The sequence below is a fragment of the Acipenser ruthenus genome, chromosome 2 (assembly GCF_902713425.1).
Source record: "Acipenser ruthenus chromosome 2, fAciRut3.2 maternal haplotype, whole genome shotgun sequence".
Classification (NCBI taxonomy): Eukaryota; Metazoa; Chordata; class Actinopteri; order Acipenseriformes; family Acipenseridae; genus Acipenser; species Acipenser ruthenus.
In genome coordinates, this window is record NC_081190.1 from 24678701 (window position 1) to 24703532 (window position 24832).

General features: G+C 36.2%; 1 protein-coding gene across 1 annotated transcript; it reads right to left on the reverse strand.

The window, feature by feature from the left end:
- Positions 1 to 35: 35 nt before the first annotated feature.
- LOC131698755 (sorting nexin-2-like) lies at positions 36 to 23099 on the reverse strand. Its single transcript, XM_058992503.1, has 15 exons — positions 22865 to 23099; positions 18014 to 18131; positions 15610 to 15773; positions 14819 to 14885; positions 14631 to 14674; positions 14340 to 14481; positions 12599 to 12677; positions 10438 to 10513; positions 9558 to 9671; positions 9152 to 9245; positions 8209 to 8414; positions 5064 to 5207; positions 2961 to 3041; positions 2763 to 2834; positions 36 to 576 (listed from the first exon to the last, which is right to left on the reverse strand). The coding sequence occupies exons 1-15, from the start codon at positions 22970 to 22972 to the stop codon at positions 526 to 528; spliced, it is 1560 nt and encodes a 519-aa protein (XP_058848486.1). The 5' UTR covers positions 22973 to 23099; the 3' UTR covers positions 36 to 525.
- Positions 23100 to 24832: the final 1733 nt, after the last annotated feature.

Genomic DNA, 24832 nt, shown 5'->3' on the forward strand with positions numbered 1-24832 from the left:
TACTTGAAATACCAGGTAAACTCAAACACAGTTGATAAGGTACATTCCTTTATTATAATAATAATAATCACAAAATTAATGATTTATGTACAGGAATGTTTTATTAAACTTAAATGAAAGTAGAATTTGCTTCATGATATCCTTCAACACAGATTTTAAAACACAAGTTTGTTGAAATTGAAATCTTCAAAGTTTTGGGCTCTCACATTGCACTAAGTGCACTTCATTTAAAAAGAAAAAAAAGGAAAACATAGTAAGACAAAAGCAGTAGTGCTCAATTCAGCAAAATACTGCAGCATATCATGCCACAGTCTGTGTACATTTTGATTGGATCAGGACATGCAGCTTGTTAATAAAACACCATAGGATAAAAAAGAGCCACATGTTTAATCTTAAAATATATAGTGGTTGGTTTATTTGGGTGTATTCTAGATTTCCTTTTTCCGTGCATTTTCTGTAGTGTGGAATTCCGATGTAAACATGATAAATGTCAACAGCATCTTCTGATTTGGAATCACTGTTTTTTCAGGCTATGGCTTTGGCTTCAGGCAGGAATGCCTCCCAGTATTTTATCAGCTGCAGAAATAAATACATTTAAGTTTAATAGAGCGAGGACAGGTCAAACTTTGCCAAGATTCTTACACCATGTTCTGCCAGTCATCAAACTGTGCTTCACATTTATATAAAAATTGCATGTCAAGAATGATAATCACTTTTTAAAAGTCTTATCTCAGTGGTTGACATGTCTTGGGTCTGTGTCAATTAATTTTGAGCAAATTCACATTTTATCTGACAGCACTGGTGTGCCCCAAGCGGATTTCACACAGCTCATGGAAACAATATAAAAAATAGCTCTCTCTCATTGAATGAAAGACACTGAAAAAGAGACTATTGGTCAAAACATTTGTCACTGAATTTTAGTTTCCTTTAGTATTTCTAAATTCAGCACTATTGAGTGTTTAATAGTTACAGATGATCATTTATGGTAGTAACAGGGATCTAAATTAGTAAAAAAAAAAAAAAAAAAAAGGCAAGGCTTCAGTCCAAAAATGTGTAGAGGGCACCAAGGTCTCTAAGTCAAGGCCAAAGTTTAGGATGTTGTGTAATTTTGCTTAGGATTCATATATCAAGCTAATTATTAGCTGCAGAAAGAAACAACATAGTTCAACTTAATAACCATTTATTTGTTCAGAAAATGTTTTTTGGCAAACGCTGCCTCTGTACATTTAATTGCATTCACTGTCCTGTGTGGCTACTGGCTTGCTGGCATGAGGGTAACTTTCGTGCCCACGGGGTCAGAAAAGATGCTTTTTGGCAAACAGCGTCACTGTTCAGAGGAACACAGCTGTCATCACCCAGACCGCAGAGAGCAATTCAGCGCTTGGCAGACAAGGGGAAGCATAAACACGATAAACACAGTAATACAACGTAGAAAAGTATTTCCTACCGTATTTGTTTCGTTGGGTAAAAAAAAGGAAATTAAAATAATGAGATAATGCAATTGAACCATTATTCAAGTGAATTACAGTTAAAAAAATGTGCACAGCCTTCTACTTTCTTTCAGGACTCTTCTCAGGTGGCATTATTACGCATGGCAGAAATCCATGTGCTTGTAAAGGTAGTGTTCGTTGTTTGTTTGTTTTGGTTTTTCAATAACGTAACTTTGGTGTTTCTTAATTCAATGTACTAATGCTAATAAGTCGTTCTATAATTATTTTATTATTATTATTATTTTTTTTTTAGTAAATCGTCAATTATTTTATTATTTTCTCCCAATTTGGCATATCCAATTATTATTTTGTAGGTTCAGCTCACCGCTACCACCCCCGTGCTGACTCGGGAGTGGTGAAGACGAACACACGCTGTCCTCCGAAGCGTGTGCCGTCAGTCGGCCGCTTTTTTCACACTGTGGACTCACCATGCAGCCACCCAAGAGCTACAGCATCGGAAGACAATGCAGCTCTGGGCAGGTTACAGGCAAGCCCGCAGGCACCCGGCCATACTACAGGGGTCGCTGGTGCGCGGTGAGCCAAGGACACCTTGTCCAACCTAAGTCCACCCCCACCCCCCACCCCCCCCCCCCGGGCGACGCTCTGTCAATTGTGTGCCGCCCCCTGGCAGCTCCTGTCTACGGTCAGCAATAAAATAGCCTGGACTCGAACCAGCAACCTCGAGGCTATAGGGCGCATCCTGCCTTTACCAGATGCGCCACTCGGGTGCCCCTCTATAAAATTAACCCTAGGGACTGGAATATAGAAATAATAAGCGGCAGTGTTTAGATTTACCATATTGTGTTAAGAATTCAAGTGGCAATCAAATGGCATCAATATACAAAGCAAAAAAAAAAAAAAAAAAACAACCAACAACATGCAACATTATGTATTTGACTCAACATACAGAACTGGAATAAATAATTAAATAATTAAAAGTAGCATCAAATATCTACATTTGTCACCTTTCCTTTGTCATTTTATTGTGTTTTCAATTACATTGCGTGGCTCTGTGTTCTGTTGATCAAATATCGGGTTATAATAATTACTCTCTATCTGTCTTCAACTGCCAGTGAAAAAATTCCGGAAAATTCTAACTGCTTAGGACTGAACATACTCCCTCATTCTGTTCAAATGACCTTTCAACATGGATAGTCCCACCTACTCACCATGTCACATGGTTTCAATGGAAAGACAGATACATACAAAACATTGCTCTTTAAATAAATAAATACATTTAGAGGAATTTACAAACATAAATAAAAAACATACCTGTTGCTGTGTCTGCACTAAGGACTCTAGGTACTTAATGATAACAGCTTTGAAGTCCCTCACTCTTTCTTTCTGTTGGTAGAGAAAAGGGCAATGTTTAAGCAGGTTATGTAAAGGAAAGAGATTAAATCTGGCAGAAACAGACGACAACTAATAGAATGAGGCGTTTCAAAAAAAGTTACAAAATTCTGTACATGCCTCAAATCTTCCCACTTCTTTGCGGATAGTTTTGGAGATCTGTTCAAAGTCTCTCTCTCCTTGCTGGACTTTTCCCTCCCACTGAATAAAAATGAAGAACAGAAACAAAGATAAGATCTTTAGGTCAGCTAAACTGTGACGTTCATATTGGGTAAACTGCACATCAATTTTACCAACACAAGCTACAGCTTATTAAAAAAATGTGTGTGGAATCTTACAAAATGACTGGAATCTCACCACAAAACAAAGCATCTAAAACACAAAGATGAGCTGGAAACCAGGGTAGAAGAGGTAGCTTTGACATGGTACCCATTCATTAGTCTTTCTAAATACTCCAAAACTGATTCATGCTGTTCCTGCTCCACAAACAAGTGGCAAAATTCATGTCATAAAACACAGCACTGGCAATAACATTTGCAATTTAATAAAAGAAAGGCAGTCCTATTCCAAACAGTTTTGGACACCCCAACACCATTTAAAGTTGATCTGAAACACACAATGGAAATTGACCCACCCTAACCCTCAACATAATGCTGCGATGAATGCAGCCATGTTCAACAATCTATTTATGTTGGTGGGAATGTTCACGAATATCTCACTGGCTGTTGTAAAAGAAGACAATAGTCTAGAAAAGTAACATGAATATCAAACTATATTTTATTCATATTGTGAATAGGGACTGCAGTGATGTTTTCTTAATAGGTATAAATGTATTTAAATCAAAGCTTAAAACACATCTTTACGCAGAGGCCTTTTTGTAGATTGGGATGGCCTATTTTAGAGTTTTGTTGTATTTTTTTTCTTCTCATTTTTGTTTTTGGATGTTTTTGATATTTTATTGTATATTATATTATTGTATAGTATATTTATTTGTAATGTGAAGTGATTTGGGATGCCTTGGCATGAAAGGTGCTATACAAAATACTTTTGATTGACTGATATTTTACTATTAGGCATTTATTTACCTTCATACTGTGTTATTGTGTGGTGTTTGTTTATATAATTAAGCTAGTTTAATACAAATTAAAAAAACACACATCACATTTTTTATTACCATCTATCAGACAAAAGGCCACAATCTCAATCTCAATTGTTCTTTGACAAACTGTCAAATGTAATGGCTTGTGTTTTGAAAGTGAAAATGATTTCAACCACATAAAGAAAATTGGGCAAAACTATGAGAGAAAGCTGACTTTGCAGAAGAGCGTGTCAGTTTCCAGATAGTGACAACTCAGCTCCTTGATTAATGCACTATAGAGGCAGCACACTGATGTCTCATGGGTGGTACACAGGCAGAGAACGGTAAACAAGGCGATGTGTGAAAAGATGATCAAACCAAAACAAGCAGTGAAGTATTAGTATAAAATATGCACTTTCTTAAACTCGAGACACTCAGAAGTACATCAATGCTTTGTATGACGTACAGCGAGAGGAACACAACCATTATTGCTAATGATTCATGAACCAAAAAGAAAAACCAAACTCGGGTTTGTCCTACCTCTTCAATTTCCTTTGTGAAGCATGGCAGAGAAAATGCATAAATTATGTCAACGCTGAAAATGTCTTATGCTAAAAAAAAAATATTTAAAAAAGTGAACGTTTAAAAATTGACCTTGTATGGGACAACCTAGATTACAGGCAAATTTTTAATCCACATTCACAAAATATATTTTTAAAGTGCACCAAGAAATGGGGTGAAAGCATTTAAACTACCACTGAAATAAGAGTTTATGGGTTGATGTGTATTCTATGGATTTTAACACATGAGAAGATTAGTATAATGTGTTTGCTGTAAAGGAAGTATAGGTAGCATTTCCTCTCCTCTTTTCATACCAGGTTGCAGACTAATTGATGTTATCAAATACACTATGCACTTCCCATTCCATCTATATATAATCATATTTTACACAGAGGGTGAGAAGGTACATTTTGCAGCAGGGGCCAAGGGAACCTGTAAGCCAACAGCCAAGAATGAGCTGTGCCACACTGCGGACCGTAGATTACCAATCTTCTTAGACTTCCCCTTATAAGAGGTAGAATGGCCTGATTCTAATAATCCACTGCTCCACTCGTGATTCAGTTCAACTGACGCCACAGACTTGCCTCTCTGATCTCATCCTTTGCCTGTTGCAGTTTGTCTGGTTTGTTGGCAAACTGAAGCTTGGACTCTGCCTCCCGCTTCTTCTGTAGCATGGCTTGTGCGTCCTGCCATTTCTGCCAGGTCTTCATTCTCTGATCGAACACGCCCTACAGGGAGAAAAAACAAAAACATGACAAACTATGCACTTGACAAATTGATAACATCTGATACCATTTGAACTCGGCATAAGCTTTTTGTTTGAATTTGTTTTTTCTTTCCTTTTTCATATAAAGAAAACTTTTATGACTAAGTCCAAACTCAGACTGAAATTTACATAAAGTTTTACATAAATGCTATAGAACAGTGGTTATCAATCTGTGGTCCACGGAAAGGTTACATAATTATGGAAAAGAAGTGGCAGCATAGTTTATAGATCCTATTGCAAACCCAAAATTTGAGACCTTAAAAACTCAGCTACAGAAGCAGGAAGAAAATGCATACCTGCAGAATATCTCCAAGTTAAAAAAAGGTCTAAACTCTCCGTCATATATAGTTTTGGAGTGTCTAAAATGTACTCTTTACTAGGGAGTTTTCGTGTATTGAACTCACATGCACTTAGCAGCTTGTAAAGTAAGGGATAACACACGACAGGGCATGCGTTGTGTCACATTAGCATACAGCTGTAGTTGGGTTGGAGGTTTTCAATATTTCCATTTATTGAAATTCATTAAAATGAATGAAGCCTTCGTGTTGGTCTCAATCGCTCCGTAAACAGAGCGTACATAACCCTTTTTTAAATGTTTTTTTTTCAACTGAGATTTTGCTTCTTGTAGGCTAATTTTAGCCATTCTACAGTCATGCCTACGAAAAGATCTAATGTGACGAAACGAATGTCACTCATTTTTAAAAACTTTAAAAGGGCTCTTTTAATATGTTGTTTATTGATAATGTATTAATTGAACTGTGCTTCAGCAAAAAAAAGCTCCGTCGTGCACTGTAATATTTAACTGCAGGGTAGGGATGTCACGGTTTTGAAACCACAACTATTTTTCTATACTATGATTACCGAGTTCACATGGTTTAAGGTGATATGGGCACGTTTTTTTTTATTCACTGTTTGTCCATCGGTGAGCCTCTGTGTTCATTAGAACCAACTAATGAACACAGACATCTCAAGTTCTGAAAACTGCCAGGCATGAGATTATCCGAGTAGGCTATTAAATAAGTGACGTCATATTTAATATAAACTGCCCTACTAAACAATGATCTCTAGCAAACATGATTGTCAGTAAATGAAACACAAATACTCAGAAATATCAGCAACAAGGCACTAACTTTTCATCACTGCCTTCCTATTCATTTACCAAACCAAAGAAGTAACAGTAGTATCTATCGTATCGGTCAAGAGAAATGCAGTAAGCACACATCAATGTAGAGAATCAAAAAGTCTGTTTACTACTATATAACTAAGTCTAAGATGCTACAGGCATATGTATTTTTTTTTTTTAGAAACAGTATTGTAAAGATGTTGCCGTCTCCTCGAGTTGATAGTGTTGTAGGGATTTTGGTTTTATGTATTCAAAAATTAATAAAATTTTATTCACATTTAAAACACATTTAGTCCCCTAGATGCCACTTAACTTTGCAACGGTGTCATACCCACCTTAACTTTTCTTCTTTCCTTTGTGTTCATTGCTTTTAACATGCAGTCCAAAAAATAAATAAATAAATAAATAAATAAATAAATAAATAAATAAAAACCTTAAAAAAAATGTGCAGACACCGTCTTCTCATCATTAAGTTTTGCACTCTGCTGAGATAAGTGGGCACTGCATGTCTTAAAACGCACTCGATTGGCTATTGTTAAGTAACACTTTGCTTCTCTTAACTAACAGGATACTGATAAAGATGAAGAGGGTATTCAGTTGCACGGGTCACATCCTTACCCCCTATCATTCCAGACTGAGCCCAGAAAATGTTAATATTTTGGTGTTTCTCCACAGTAATTTGAAATAAAAAAGCAGCACTATTTTGCTGAGCCTGTGTGAGCTGAAGTGAACACTTCTTCCAGTTAGGTAGTGCCTGACAGAAATGTAGTACCAGTGTGTTGTATTTGTTTTAAAACTTTAAATTAAAAGTTATTTTTCTTGTTGAAAAATGACTTGACTTGAATGTATTTCTTTAAATAGTCATTTAAAAACGGATTACAAAAATGACATTATACCACGGTACGACGATAACCGTGGTATATTTTTTGACGGTTACCAAACCTTCAAATTTTGATACCGTGACATCCCTATTGCAGGGTAAAAAATCCTTAACAGCCAATCAGCGTGCAGCATCCAAACATTCTGTTTTCATAGCTCCGACTGTGCTGGTACCTCACGGATGTATTGTAACTAATTCACATAAATACATTTCTGCTGTAATTATCAATTTAAAAATAAGTCTGTTTTTTTCCCCTTCGTGTTATGAAAAGTAAAACTAGAACCGTTCTTTAAAACTCCAATTTTAAAATGACTTTGCTCACAGAAACAGGCCCACCCATCGCATTGAAACAAAGAAAGGCAAGTCTACGGTTAGTCTTAGTATTATAGTGATTTTGTATGTGCTTACTGTGTGGTCCACTGAGATAAAAAAAAAAAAATCCAGGTGGTCCGTGAACAAAAAAAGTTTGAGAACCACTGCTTAGAAGACACACTTCAGAATAGGTCTCTCAGTACTATGTCAAATACCTTAATATGGGCAAATAAATTCTGCCTTATTATATTATGTATCTTACATGCTAGCCAAATATACTTATTGACGATATAAAAAAAAATACAATTTAATATTCATGCAACTGCTATAGATTTAATTAAAAACAAACATTTAAACCAGAGTTCTTTCACCTGAGTTAACATAATAAAAAGCAAGTGTACAAATAACAGTCAAAATGTCATTTGAAACTACTTGCTCATTAAATAGAAAGATTATGTTCATGTAGCTTATGAAGAAGCACATTTGTGTCATAAACCTCATACTGATGGAGGCAAAAAGAATTTAAAAAGTTCAAAATAATGAACCAACGCATTACTTCATACTAAAACCTGTCATTTATCCTGCCACAATACACAAGTTTGAGTTATTTTACCCTTTTTTTGTGTTTAAGTGTGAAAAAATGAATACCTTTACAGCTGTAAGGAGACGAACATAATCACTGAGCAGCTCAGCAAAAAGGTAGAAGTCTGCGTAGGCTTGCTCCTGATGGAGTTGGTCTATCTTCTCCTCCACCTCTGCCAGTTGGGAGAGAGCTCTCGAGAGGGCAGTGTGGTCCTCAGAGTTTCCAAGCATGGCAGCACTCTTTGCAAAAGCAGCGGTGTTCACTGAGAGCTCTAAATGAAAAAGACAGCTTCTGCACCAAATACAGCTGGCAGTGGGCAGCATTCGTTTTGGAATACACATGTTATACAGTATATTATCTGTGCAGTTGAAAAAATGAATATTGCAAAAAAAAAAGCCAAACAATTTATCTAAAATCACTTTTATAAACAAACCAAACAAAAAAAAGTTAAACCATTTTTTCAAAAGCCTTACATTAAAAGTTTGCCTAAAAACACCCCAACAAAATAAAATACAATAAAACACTTTCCTTCAGCTAAACCTGCTCAGCATCACAGTATTCTACTTTACACTCTTAATCCAGATAATATTAAGGATGTCAATACACAGAAAACGTACAAGCTGCTTGGCTATAAAACAGCTGTAATCCTTGATTATGCAGTTTGAAACCACACACCACAAGCTGAAAAAAAAGCAATTATTTTTAAGGAATGAATTTCTAAAATAAAAAAAATAATTAAAAAAAGACCAGTAATACATTGCATATTCTATGTCTTCATTAAAATAAAAATATAATAATACCCTTCACATCTGGAATTATCAGATTATGGATCAGTTTGGCCATTACTGCCCAAAACTGTCCATAATCACTGCTAATTCCCTCTGTGTCAGGGATTATCACTTAAGTGTTACAACAAAGTAAAATGAATCCTGACAGGTGAAGGGGAAGCTGAATTCCAGACATAAGAAAAAAAAAAAAAGATATGCTCTTGTTCTACTAAATACAAACCTTTTCTATGACAGACCAGGGACTCAACACTTGTGTGCAGTTTCCTCAGCTGCTGGTCCAGGTTTTCAAACTGTTGCTGCTTTTCCTCAAACCACTGTTGAACAAAAAAATGGAGTACATTTAGAGAGAACAAGCCATTACACACCACATTTCTCATTTTAAATTAATAAATTTACCATGTATACATTTGGAACCTACTAAATGTAGATAGACTTTCTCTCCCTTACCCCCTAATCCTCTCCTCTCCCCTACACCCCTATCCTTTCTCTCCCCTACCCTACCCCTCCTCCTCCTCCACATCCACTCAGCAAATTACTATACCTTTTTGTTCTGGCAAAACCTGAAAATGCAATTGGGGAGGCTCATTAATTCATCTCATTATTCAAGTCCAAAAATCAGCTCTTACTGCATCCGATTCATTCATCTTGATTGTCATTTTGTTGACAGCCTCGGCAGCCTTGTTTACCATCCTCAATATCCCTGCTCCGCTCAGCGCCTGGGTGCTAACTGCTCTTGGCAGCTGGAATCAAATGACAAATAAGGGCAAACAAACTGGTTAGCAGGCTGGAGGTTTAGCCGGACACCAGAGGGAGAAAGGAAAGAAAATAGGATTTGGGGTTTTCTCCACTTTCATACATTTCAATAACACAGGATCTCATTTTGTACGTTCACTTCTCAAATTCTCAGAGGGAAAACACATATATAGGCTTTCAATTGATTGTGTTTTTTTTGTTGCTCTTTTTGCCCTCAGCCACCCCTTTCTATTAAGATTGAACAAAAAACGCTGTTTGTCAAAAAAACGCTTGGAAAAAGGAAACTTACTTGCCACTTAAGGAGCGCATGGCAAGGCAAGCTTTTACAATTAGCAATCTGTTGTATCAGAAAAAGAACTACCTTCAAGAAAGGTGATGGAATTTGAACACCAATTAAAATTGAAACTCATTAATAGGAGCACATAATACTCCTAGTTTGTAGAGAAAAGTGAATTAAGACAAAGACAGTGAGATCGTTGTTTAGGTAACAGAATATAATGAACATGTGTTCATGGATCTTTAATTCATGGTGTACAAACTTTTCTAATTTATTTATGCTAGCACCCAATTTACATGTGGCTACATAGAAGTATGACAGGTACAGTACAATTGTAAGAGACATACAAAAATAAATATTATACCAAGGATCCCAGCAACTCATTTTTTATTGTACTTTTTACATTGCAAATAACAATTTACCCTAGCATTATCTAAGTTATTAGCAGCCTGAATATTCCAGTTAAAAGAAAATACCTCTGAGCTTTCCAAGAACTGCATCACATCTGGATCGTGTAACAAAGTTGGGTGCTTTACTGTCCTCTCCAGGTACCTGTAAAATTAGAAACAAGGATGTCATTAGTAACACACGTCCCCTGCAAAAAGCTATCTACATGAAAAAGTAGATCACTGTGGCCTACATCCACTGTATGAGCACGTAAAAATGACAGAGACCTCCTTATATCCCCATATTCTGATACTCTCAACAATGTGCTAAAATAGGTCCTTACCAAGGTCACTGGAAGTAGTTTTCTGTATCACTTTTCTAGTTTTTAAAGACCAATATGTTTTTGCAAGAACTCCTGGTTGCAGAACATTTAAAATCATTAGTTCCTGATTTCTATCTCTTAAATGTTTTTTTTTGTTTTTTTCTTGACTTATAAATTACAGCTATGGTATCAAATTAAAAGGTCTATATATTCACTATAAAGGCACGTATGATCTACCACACAACAATAACTAGTACCATGTCTGGAAAGTTGATATGAATCTAACAGTTAGGTTTGGGTAGACTTTCAGCCAGGTGGACACATATTATATTTCGGGATACACAGACCTTACATTTTATATCACGTGTCACGATATGTCAAGTAAAAAGCACATTTTTTTGTTATTTAAAATAATGAATCAGAAGCCAACATTTGGCATTTCCCCCCAAAAAAAGAAAACACCACAAAAACCCCCAGCTTGTAAGCACTTCTCAATTTTATACAAACATGACGTTTTTGCAAAGGATACACTTCTCTTCAATAAAGTAGGCTGTGTCTTTATTCACCATGAATAGGCCTATCTTTTTTTTGGTGAATACTTTGACATCATAGAACACAGGGAAATTAGTTAATTTGCATAACTCATTTAAAAAAATGTAATACCACAATATACCATACAATAATGAGTACTGTATAATTATATATACAGTACTCAGGCTTTAACCATGGAAATCAGATTATAATCTTAAAAGAAAAAAGAAAGAAGGTATCCTCGAACTTAAAAGATTTTTAGTATTTTGCCTGGAGTGGACTCAAACAACACTGACCTTCAAGTCAATCAACTGGATTCGAAAAAGGGCAGAGAAATGTCAAACCCTCACTTAACTTTAATTTTTATTCAATGCATCAGAATGCACAAAACAAAGAATACTAGGGTGGATCACAACCAGACAAAAGACCATTCATGTCACAAATCACTGTCAGACCGCTGACTCTGATATTCCCATGTCCACTAAAAACTACTGCTGCTCTAAAGCTCTGTCAGATGAGAAACCCACCGAGTTCAGTAATAATCATTCACCTAATATTTTGTTGCTTAACCTTTTCACAGTAAAATACCACAACAAGAGTGCTCTTTATAGTGAACCTTTAGCATGCAATTGAGCCGGACTGTGCAGTAAACCTTCCCCACTTGCATCCAATGTACACACTACAGGCAATACTAGGTCTAACCCCCAGCACAGGGAATAATCCATATATTGTAGTCCAGTAGGGTGTTATTAGGCTTATTCCCTGTGGACATTTTTGCACAAAGGGAAATTGGGAAATGTATTTGGTGTGCACCTCTCGTTAAGCATTAAGCACTCCAGATTTCCACTTCACTACACCATTACTTGCCCACTATTAATCAAGTTGTTCATACAATTTAACTCCATTTGTGATAAAAACACACTGTAAAACGTTGTTTTTTTGTGTTTTTTTTGCCATAAAGGTAAATTGGTATGAAAATCAACTGCAACCTGCACAGTGGGTGGACACATAGATGTTACATTGTAGAGCTTAATTTGCAAATTACACTAAAACCTTGATTATCCTAATAAACACTTCCACCTCCGATATTGACCTTATATATTCAAAGGTAAAGGGGTTTTATTCCCTTCCATTTCATGAAAACAATATGTTTGTTACACGTACAAGTCATTGATATTAAGACTAATGGCAAGCTCAATATTTCTGAGGTGACGGTACTTCACTAATACAAGGAAGCCTGATCATCATAAAATGTTGAGCTTACCAGCAGTTTTCATGAATTAACCCAGATGACATTGGAACACTGACCCACCCCATATTCAGCCACATACCGTAAATGCAGACTTAAAACGTACAATAATAACATTTTAAACATGTTAACTGTGCCAATAGCATACCTTTCCAAGGCTGCTCTTCGTTTTTCTACAAATTCTGTAGAGGATGAGTCTTCTTTGCCAACTTTGACCTTTGTCATGCCTGTAAATGTTTAAAGTATAAAGTAAGTTACCAAATGGACTAAGTATGACATTATTTTTCATCCATTGTAGATATGAAATTCAACATGGAGATACAGTATATTCTTTTAAAATTGCTGGGGGGGGGGGGGGGGGGGGTTCAACTCAAAATCAGATGGAATTAAATTGATATAGATAAGCTAAAGAGAATGAAAATTATATTAAAACCCAATTGGTCAATTTCAAGAAACTTCAGAATGTTCTTAGTACTAGCTCGTACGTGAATATCTGCAGATCATTTCCAGCTCTGTGTTATCTTTGGTCCATTTATTTTTGCATTACAATGCTATCATTTCTGGATCAACAGATCTCCAATTGTAGGACAGACCTCAGGGTTAAACTGATCATTTATTATTCGTGTATGGAAAAAAGAGGAGGCTTTTTGAAAAACTTAGTTAATTAAGTGACAGAGGCTCTGCACAAGTATTCATTTGTGGCTGGCATCCATCTTGGGCTCAGGTGTGGAGGAACAGCCAGGCGCCAAGATGGCCGCCTTTACACATCCTGAGTAATTTGTTAACTGGTTTGGGGTAATGTTTAATAGGATAATTAGAAAAGTGTAATTAAGGTCTAATTGTTTAATGTTGTAATTGATTATTAGAAATGTGGCCAGGTGCTGATTGAATGATTGATTGATTAGCAATTACCCCTGGCTACACCCTATAGAAAGACAAAGAAACGTTTGCTGGATGGAGATTGTCCAGTGAAGGTGCGTTGCCCAGCCTGACCAGGGAGAGAATAAACAGAGAAAGAGCCACCGAGATAGCGGAAGCTTGGGTGTGTACAAGTGTTTTGTGTAAATGATTTTATTTGTTCCTGTTTTATTTTGTTATTAAAAAGTGTGCAAGGGTGCAGACCAGCCTTGACCTTGGAGACTGTATCACACATGCTATCAAGTTGTTTTTTTTTCTTCTTAACATCTAAGTATTGGAAAGCATATTAATGTCAGTTTATTTTTTTGATGTAGGTACATGTTCAGAATAATTAACTTATTAAGAAAATATTTCAAGTTAGCTATAACATTTTATAAGTAACTTGAACTCTGCAACTGTTTAAGAGCTAAAAACAATAAAAAAAGGTCTAATTAAGCAAATTATCAGTTTAATTAAGGGTCTTGTTAAGTAATTGTGAGCTCAGTTGGAATGAAAACCAGTAGATACAGGGGGTCTGTTCCCCAGGACCAGGATTGAAAGCCACTGAGTAGATGACTGATACATTGTGTTCACTGCAATTGAGAGGATCTTCAAACCTAAAGCTATGACAAAGTTTTGTATCACCCAATAGAATTAACTCATTTTGCTTCATAAAGTCGAATGAAACCTGCTGAATGTTATGTTAACATATTGAATTACATACACTTTTGTAGTTTTCCATATTCTTATTGAAAAACACACATTTACATAATTGTATAGTTTATTTGATTACATGATGTTAAATAAAAGATCTAAATTATGCTCATATAGTACACTAGTACATCCTATGTACACTACTGTTAGTTTGTTGCAATTTACCAAATCGTAATAATGGTTTTTTATTATTATTATTATTATTATTATTATTATTATTATTATTATTATTATTATTATTAATAATAAAAAATAAAGTGAAACAAAATCCACCTTACCTACAATGCTCTTTTCTGGTGCAGGGGGAACTATGTAACCTATATGCATGTACTTTGTGGCTAGTTTACTATGCAAGCCCAAAAAGTCGCTAAACCGTCTCTTCACTGAAAATTCATTCTCATTGAAAATCGTCAGGGAAGTCTGTATGGGAAAACATGGGAACAAATGAATGTCTATTTGTTACAACATTTTTTTTTTTTTTTATTCAGTTTGAATTAAATGAAAGTTTAGTATATTACTGTGGCTTGGCAGCAACAAACAAGATGTATAAAAGAGAATTCAGTAGTTACCTTTGTTGTTACTTTGTATGCCATATAGGCATTCATTCCGTCCCCTTAAAGAAGAAAAAAAAACAGAAAGTTTAATATTATTCAGCAGTGCTTGGTATTGCAGGCACATAATGATCAACTTCATATGGTAGTAAAATAGTGAAAACGTTTCATCTTATAAAAACATAATGATATAATATAGAACTCACCAACTTTTTCTGGGTCAGATACAACAATCTCCATATCAAATGAGTCTCCATTAGCCTCCTCTTCCAGCTGCAAGAAAACAACTAAATTACATAAACTATTCAGTATATATTTAACATTATTATTATTATTATTATTTATTTCTTAGCAGACGCCCTTATCCAGAGCGACTTACAATTGTTACAAGATATCACATTATTTTTTTTTTACATACAATTACCCATTTATACAGTTGGGTTTTTTTTACTGGAGCAATCTAGGTAAAGTACCTTGCTCAAGGGTACAGCAGCAGTGTCCCCTACCAGGGATTGAACCCACGACCCTCCGGTCAAGAGTCCAAAGCCCTAACCACTACTCCACACTGCTGCCCATGATTTAATATACTAAATGTAAGGAGTCGCTCCATAAACTATATATAGCCTTTATCTGTGGATGTTCGTCTTTGGGGTGCGATAGGGCCCAGATAATCTGAAAAAGTATTGGAGGAAATATAAATCCTATTAACTGGGGAGCAGTAAATTCTGAAATAAATTCCAAACAATCATTCTGTTGTACAGAAGTGTTTGTATTGTTGGCAATTTTGAACACGAAAAACCCACATTCGTCCCAGCACTTCAAGATACACCTTAAGTTTCTCTTTGTATCAGTGCTTGTACTATTGATGTACCTGTGCTGGCCCTGTGGGCACAACGTGAAAAAACTAAACTAAAATTCAAAAATGCACATTTCACAGCCCATGGACTGTTCTCATGAAACAGCAGAACCAGAAAACTGTGTTTAGTGTGCACGCTACCTCTTCTTTGGACCTCTCAAACATGGCAGGAACAAAAATAGTTTTTGGTTCTACTCTTGGTGTTACAAGTGCAGTCGGAGTCACTGGGGTGATGGCAGGAGACGGTTCATCTGAGAGGATGGGTTCCCTTTCTGGACTGTCAAGAGACACTTCTTCTGTTGCTTCTGAGGACATACAAAAGCGAAAGAGTTAGAAAAGAAACCTCCTAACAAAGCCCAAGCAGCACCAGGGGACCAAGACAGGAGCCAGGCTGTGGTTTTACACTTGGTTGTAGAGATAGCAACTGAACTACGCAATTGGCAAAGAAAACAGACAAAAAAGACTGGAGAAGGTACGAAATGAGACAAGGAGATTATAAAGCCTGATATTGACCAATACATTCATACTGCACTTTTAGACTAAGGGAAAATGTGCCTGTTCTGAAAATTCTACAAGAACGCATTATTATTATTATTTTTATATTTGTGTGATCAAAAACAAAGCACCCAAAGTAGTATAATGTAAAGTGAATGTCACCTCTGAAATGAGGGCAGCAATGTGGAGTAGTGGTCAGGGTTCTGGACTCTTGACTGGAGGGTTGTGGGTTCAATCCCCAGTGGGGGACACTGCTGTTGTACCCTTGAGCAAGGTACTTTACCTAGATTGCTCCAGTAAAAACCCAACTGTATAAATGGGTAATTGTATGGTGAAATAATGTATAATGTGATATCTTGTAACAATTGTAAGTCGCCCTGGATAAGGGCGTCTGCTAAGAAATAAATAATAATAATAATAATAATAATAATAATGGACATGGAAAAAGTGTGTCATAATGTCCCATGTGTTTTACCATGTTAATATGAAATCACTGGTGGAAGCTTTGTTAATTAAAATTAGTTTCATACTACATTTCCCCCCCCCCGTGCAGACAAATCTTATGAAATCATGCAGTTATGTAAATGGCATATCTTGTATGCTATCAATTTAGCACTGTCCAAGTTTCTATGGATTATAAACAATGCATGGCCAGTTTGTGTAGGCTATAGCACTTCAATACAAATTAACTAAAACTAAAGCTGTGATCAAGGCTAAAAAACAAAAGGTTCATAAAAATAAACTACAATTAAGTTGAGAGAGTGAAAGGTAACAACTGGCAGAGTATAGTTAGTGTGTATACATATGTTTTTGCTCAAAAGAGCCAACTCGCTGCATCTCAAAAAAATCAGTTTGCTGCTGATTTTCAACCATTGACGGCTGGAAAGATGTGAAGGCCATTCTCGCTTGTTGGATAGAGATGGCGGCAGTAATTTTAGGACTTGTTTTTGTGACCTGTTCTAGCCGTTATTTCATGGGTTTGTTGTGGTTCTAACAGTTACACTAGATGTTCTTTTTGGCGGATTGATACCTTACTGTACTTTATCAGTGATGGCTGTGTGGACATTCTGAAGGCATTTCCTGGCCATTAATGCCCTCTACAGCAACCAATCAGAAGACAGCATTCCCGTTCATTATATTGTGTTAATTTTCTGGGATGTGTGTGTGTAATATATATATATATATATATAGTGGCAGAGCCCCTGCCTGAAAGGAATGTGTTGGGGGTTGGCAGGGAAAGGGTTAACTTTTGTTCCTGCCAGAGAAATGTAGGGGTGTAATTATTTTTGTTTAATTAATTGTCACATGCCTGTAGCATGTATTTAAAACAGGATCAAATGTTTGTTCGGGGCACTCTCCAGTGTGTGAAGAGAAAGGCTGTCATTGTGAAGAAACCTGTGTGGTTTAAAAAAAAAAAAAAAGTAGGTAATGTGTAAAGCTTTTTGTTTGTGTTGTAACATGTATGTTTGGTGACTGGTAAACAGCTTAGCTGTCCGGTTTGTTAGTTTAGGGACTGTGCAAAGTTTAGTTAGAACTCCATGTATGAGTTAGCTTTTCGTTTTTTTATTTTTTATTTCTGTAATTTAATAAAATGGCACGAAAGTGCTTTTAAAAAATCAATTTCTGTCTTCCGGTCTGCATAAAAAGGGCAATCAAACCTTGAAAATCCTAGTCAAGATTCAGTCAATGACCAACAAAAATAACCATTTCGCGATTTGAGCACTGACAAATTTTCAAAGAACAAAATTAAAGGTTATTTTGGTCTTTGAGCAAATTATCATTATTATTATTATTATTATTATTATTATTATTATATTGCAAAACGTAAAATATCAAAACAAGCAAAGAACAGAAACAGAAGATACAATAAATCAGTGTGTGCCATAATATAGCCACTTTCATGCGACAATGAATAAAATTACGACCGTAAATACGGAAATCATGAACGTGCACACTAATTGCAATTATGGTGCGTCACAATGTTTTCTGCCCTTTTGTAAAGGAGGCCCTTAGTCTTAAAGCCTTAGAAAAATCAAACAGATCTAATTACCTGCAAAGAGATCCTCCAGATCATCGTCTAATGAGATCTCGGCAGGCTGAGGCCCATTAGAGTTTGCGCAGATGTCTTCAGCAGGATGGCTAGCTGGTTCAGGAGACGTTGGACTAGACTGAAAAACACAAAAACATAAAATCAGCCTGATGGAGAACAGCACAGATGTTTTCCTGAAGCTACTACAGCAGAAAAAACACCAACCTCTCTACGTTATTGCCTGGATAAGCAGAATTGAACAATTGCTGTCTAGAAGGTTCATTAAAGCATCTAGATTGTTTTCTTCATGTGAAACAATCTCAGTGGGCAAGAGGTAACTGGAAAGGAAGTGAGGTTAAGTTTCAGCTGTATCCATATCCTGTGCTCAGGAGTATAAGGAGACAGAAAATGTTTCAATCATGTTGTGTATGCACGTGTGTTTCAAAAACAGGTCTGTGGATCTCAACTATAATGAATGGTACAGAGCTATATTGCTGGTACATTTGAAATTAACTACAAAAAACGATTTAAACTATACAACTTTAACAGTTAGGTTTTTTTTTCAAAAAATACTAATATGTTGATGTTTCTAGGGCCGTGTTCGATGGTTTGTTCTCAAGCCAGGAATTCGAAGGTAGTTTTAAACCTTCGAAGGTTCGCCAGGCGGCATTCACGCACTGTATGTTTTCTCTGTTAAAAGAAACCATTTGACAATGTGTGAATACTATCTATAAATCACACATTAAATGTCACTCACATGCAGAATTACATAGCAAGTCTATATGGCGCCACTGCCGTGTATGGAGCAGGATATATTATGCCAAAGCACTGGGGCGGTACCTATAGCGGTAGTATTGCTTCAGTAAAATATGTACTGAATACCTAGTGTACAAGACATTGTAAAATAAGTGCTATGGTAGAATATGTTTGAAACATACAAAATATACGCTAACACTAATAATTTTAATTTGGAAAACTGAGCACCGTCCACCCCTCCCCCATTTTTAGTAGTAGTAAAATGTGACTGTGAATGATAACCTGCTTGGAACTGTGATTGTTAAATACAGCTTTGTTTTGCCCAGGTCCGCTGCAGTTGGTGCTGCTGCAATGTAAGCTTACTGTATACAGTGTATCTCAAGCAGCATCAATTACGTGTACATAAACAACATGCATTTTTACTTAAATTATAAAAACATGATTACTGTTCTATAAAACATATTTTTAAACTACATGTGGATGTTGTATTCCATATATTTGGCTTACCTGCAAAATAGGATTTCCAATCAAACAAACTAGTAGCTATGGCGATGTCACTTGTAAATATGCAAATTAGTAACACTGAAGGTTCAAACCTTCCTTCGGTAATGTGTTCCGAACCTTCGAAAGTCAAAATGTACCCTTCATTGCAGCCCTAGATGTTTCAAAGCTTCAAATAGAGTGGCTGCAAAGTACCTGTACACCTGTCAAAAACAAGTTTAACTTTTTTGGCAATATGAGACAGTTCCTCTATTATAACCAACATACAGTTTCATACTTTATGAAAAAATAAAACAATGTGTATCTGGGCAAGTCTATTTGTTACTGTACAACACAAGAGTTTTCTAGTACTGAGTAGATCTGGAACATGCATCTATCACACATGCATTTATAGGCCAAACAGCACAGCACACATAACTGGCCATCACTTTGTTCCAAACACCTGTAAATTATGCCTTGTTTCCACTGCTTGGTGCTACAGGCCTCGGCTGCCCATGGCTAGCTGCCAGAATCATTTCGTCAGAACGTTTCAATCCTCGGAGCGTTTCAGTGCTTTATTCCTAAACCTGGCCAACCTCTGAAATTCTTGCTGTGCGTCAAAGGTCACTGGGGAATTGTGGGATAGTATTGTGTTTTAAAGAAACTGGTGGTAACAAATACATTTAACCATGGGCTCATTACAAATAAAAAATAAATTTGGTCAAGGAGCACAGCCAAACAAACAGCCAGGTTTTGTTATTGTGTTTATCTTGGAAATAAAATAAAAAGCACTGGGATTTGAGGAGACCCCTGAAGGTCCAGGTAAGACTTCACTCACTTTTGGATCACAATGATGTTTGAAGTTATACTGGCGACCCATCGGTTTCTTGGCAGCAGGCAACAATTGTGTGTTCATACTGTTCTCGTACATCTCTGAATCCACATGTCCCCTTGATGAAATGCAGATGACCTATCCCCTTCTCTGCCTTAAAACCCCACGCAAGGACTTCACAGTGGGCTGCAGACCGTCAAGGCAGTATTCCTCATCTGCCTCTCGCCACACCAAGTGATGTCCATTTAAATTTTGAACTGTATGACCGACCACAACATACTTTTCATGCTTTTCTGTTCTTCTGCACCACTTGGACAATTTTTAAGTGAGTTCTGGCATTGGTCTTCCTAGGGCAGCCCTTCCAAACAGCATCTACAACAAGGCCTGATTTCTGAACAGTGTATTGTACTGTTCTATGACTGATTTAAAGTCTGCATGCGTCAGTACTTTATACAGTATATACTGAGGCCTTTCTTGTGAAACTTTCTGCCATAGAGCTGTGTACAACTCATAAGTCTTGGATATTATTCTCATGAGTGCAGCAATGTTGACGCACCCTGTATAAACACCACACTGGAGACCTTTATTAGAACCAGACAATTAACTAACAGTCTGGCCACTATGTTGTGATCTACACTGTAAAACTGAAACATTCCGAAGACTGCTCTCTAACCTCATCTTTCAGATCATTGTGTACAAATACTTTTTGAAGAAATTATTACAGAAAGAAACACCACATTTTTTGTCTGGTGGTAAAGAAAATGTGATCATTAATTAAACGGTTCAATATGATTGATTTTGTTCAAATACTGTCTTGTCATCAAGACAGTATTTGAACCTTGACACTGGCTGGTCTGGTGTTTAAAGTTCAGCTTAGGTAGACAACTGACTGGGGACACTAAATAGTTTTTATATATATATTTCAGTTATGCAATTTGAACAATGACACACTATTAAAAACTAAAAGTCTTCTATTTAAAGCAAATATGGCACTGCTAATGTGCCTTAACCTTGTTCTGGAGGAACCTCTCACGAGGGAATGCAAGCAGGAGTAGAAAGTAGGCTATATATTGGTAGCACAGTAGACAGGACACTGAGATACAGTAAACAAAATAACAAGGTCAAGCATTATTAACAGCAAGGTCAATATTTAATCATTATTTCCTGCAAAGTTTCTCCAACTGAATCACTTTTAATGTGCACCGTATGACTTAAGTTTCTTGCTACCAATTTGCCACTTGTAAATGCGATCCTGAGTAAATAAAAACAGTAAAAGACCTGGTAGGGTTATCTTTATAAAGAGCCTGTTGCTCTTTACCTAGGATGGCCCCACGTCACAATAAGCATTCTCGATTAACTGGGTATCACCACCATTTCAATTACTAAGTACTGTTTCCTTCTTGTTTAAAATGTGATCAAGTGAAAACACCACTGGAGAGTAGTTTCTAACTGTGAGGAATCAAAGGTCAGGTTGGTTAATCTGTGTCTAAGCCCAGAGTGCTGCTTTTAAGACCACTGCGAACCTCAGACTCAAAGGCAAAAGAACATTAGGCACTATATATTTTATAAACCACTCACAAGACTACCACATGACTCTAGCAGTGGACAAGGTCAAACAAGAACTCCTTCTTTCTGGTGTAACAAACCTCAGAAGAAAAACAATCTGGTATAGAAACAGCCACACCTCACACCCATTACTTTATGTACTAAGTGACCGGACAACTGCAACAGATGCCAACTCCTGCATTACACCTCTGTATGTAGTCGATAAAACAAGATCAACAGATTACTGTTCTCAGTACTACGGTACCTGAGCTTGTCATGCCAAGAAATGCAACAGGCACAAACTATATAGCAATTGGGGAGGGGTGTTTTGGTCTTTTCAGAAGTTCCCAGATTTTATGTTGGTGAAAGGTGTACAGCAAACCAGGGAAAGGGGTCGCTAGGTCACAGATTTGCCCTTCAGCAATACCTGAAAACACTTTATTTTTTTTATAAATGTCTTATTTGAAACAGGGCGGTCTCCAACCCCCACAATTAATTCCATGAATGACTAGTACAGACTACCATTCTATATATATATATATATATATATATATGCTGATTGATATCAAGCTTTAAAACTTTAATTGCTGTTAACGTGACAAAGCAAAAGTATTAAATACTGTAATCTACTCCTTGTTAATAATGTCATTTCGACCCTATTCAATCTATAATCCAGACTGAATCTGTTCTGCATAGTAACTGTTCATTACGGCGTCGTCAACAATCACATCAATGAAAAACAAATAAATACAGCCACATAGGAATGGGGTTTGAATGGTTTGTTGGGGGGGGGGGGGGAGTTAAACACTATTTGTACCACAACCGGGATCTGCTGACTTGTGTTTAGGCCAAGCTTGTTTTTCAAAGTTTTTGGGTTATATATCATCTTCACTAAACCTCTAGATACAGTACGTTGTATACAAAATAAGCATTTGTTTTCCCTAGACTCGTTTGGTGTAACCCTTCGCAAGCAGGAAGTGAAAATAACCCTACTGACACCCCTATCCCATCTCACACATGCGTACTAATCGTAACCCACACAACAGTTTATTTTTGATACCTGTTATACAAAGACAATTCTAAAAAGCGATGCAATTAGTGTTATTCTGTGCAATGCGTTTTCCCAGATATGTTTTAAACATAAAGTTGTTAAGTGTACTCTAGTTTTAACAGAGTGGTCTCTGTCTTGTGTTAATTTACCGGTTTGCAAGAAACATACAGATAGTTGAACATTAAAGCTACGTTTTTTGCAGTCTCACCTCCAGCGTTGAGGCGGTGCTGATGAAGAGGTCCTCCCCGTCTTCCAGTTCCCTGAAATCGGTTTGTTCTGCATCTCCCAGCGGTGGAGGTTCCCTCTCCGTCGCCATCTTCTTCCAGCAATAATAAATGAACCAAAAAAACAATCAGGAGAAACGGTGAGAGTCAGAAGGACCCGGAAGAGTCATGTGATCAGCTGGAACCGCTTGGTCTTGTGACGCTCTCTGACTGATGACCAGCACTAGCGACGTGTATCCAGACTTTTTCAAATACATTGTTTCTTCTTATCCCGGGTTTATTCAGTACTAAAAAAAAACTCTAAAGTTTGACTGGGACACTCTACTTACGGCCTGTTGCGACTTTTTTTTTATCCACTCTAGCACCGTGAGGGCTTTTTGTTGTTTTTGGTTTAAACTGTAAACTGTTACGACTGAAATGCCCCCCAAAATGCAACTTTTTTGTAGTTTCAGAATTTCTGTGCGTATCATTTTCGTTATGTACACATTTAAAAATAGGCAATTAATAGAACATAACATAATCTAAATGAATGAATGAAAATCACTAAACTCGCAGTTGTTATTTAATCATAGTGATATTAAACAGTATAAATAAACGTATTTGCGGGAAGTTATAAACAATTCTGGCTACATATAGTATCAGATCGGCGGTTTCCCATACATATATTATCCCTTTTCAAAAATACTTCCCTAATTAGAGTACAAATAGTCTGAATGTTCATAGGTACCAATCTTTAGTATACAAATGTGTTTGTTATGTTGGAGTTTCATACAAGTCTTTTGTGATTTTGTTTTCAATGTTCTTTTACAATGCTTTTCTGTATTTTGTTTCCATGATATACCACAGTAAACTTAAGGATTATTATTATTATTATTATTATTATTATTATTATTATTATTATTATTATTATTATTATTATTATTTCTGATAGGTGTGTTGGTAATAATAAAGTAATAACAATTATGGTGGTTATTGAAATACTTAACTTTCAAGTCATAATCAAGCCTTATGGTTGATTCATACAATCCTTTAGTGTTTAAATAACATTACACCATTGAACTCCAAGAATAAATCTATTTTTTACATTACAAACAGCAGAATACATTTCCACAGGGACATACGGTAAAACACCTCTAGTCTCTAATATGTTAGACTATTTATTTTGTGACACTTTTCCTAAATGTGAATTACATTTCTGTATTTAATCTCCAGTAACTTGAAACAAAGGATACTGGTTAAAGCCTTAATACAGGTTTTCACAAGTCAGTCTACACAATTTACTGTGCGTTTTTACTGTGCTTCCCAATGTATTACCATGCTTTCAAATCTCTGTATGACCATGATTTTCCTGAACTTTACTAGCTTTTTTTAGCATAATAAACTTTTTTTTACCATGCATTATGCAAAATGCATGTGATAGTTATCCTTTCAATTTGAGTCACAACAATTCTCTGTGTAATAATGTTTTTTTACTACATAAGTAATTTTATCAGTCATACTTTGTTTCTATGATTTTTTTAACAAAGGAAAAAAGAAAGGGGGGGGTTGGTCCTTGTAACGCTTATTAATTCCATTTTTAGAGCATTTCCTAAAATTGGAAAAAATGAAAATATGGTCTGTTTTTTCATTTACAATTTGAAAAATGTTTTTTTTTTTTTTTTAATCACTGGTTTGAAATTACACCTTTCATTTTTTGTTACTCCTACTAAAATAATGGAAAACCAAACAATGGTATGACTTTAAATGCTTGCCAGTTGTGTAATGAACAGTTCATAATCAGGATGTACCATTGATGTGGGAAGGGGGGTGGGGGTCATGGACACAGCAGACCTGCCAAGGCAAATAATCCAAACTGGGCCGTGGTTCTGTGAATTCCCCATGATTCTTGATTTCTCAGTTGCAGCCAACTAACAGATAATTGCTGACTTACTGAACATTAGCCCGTCACATCA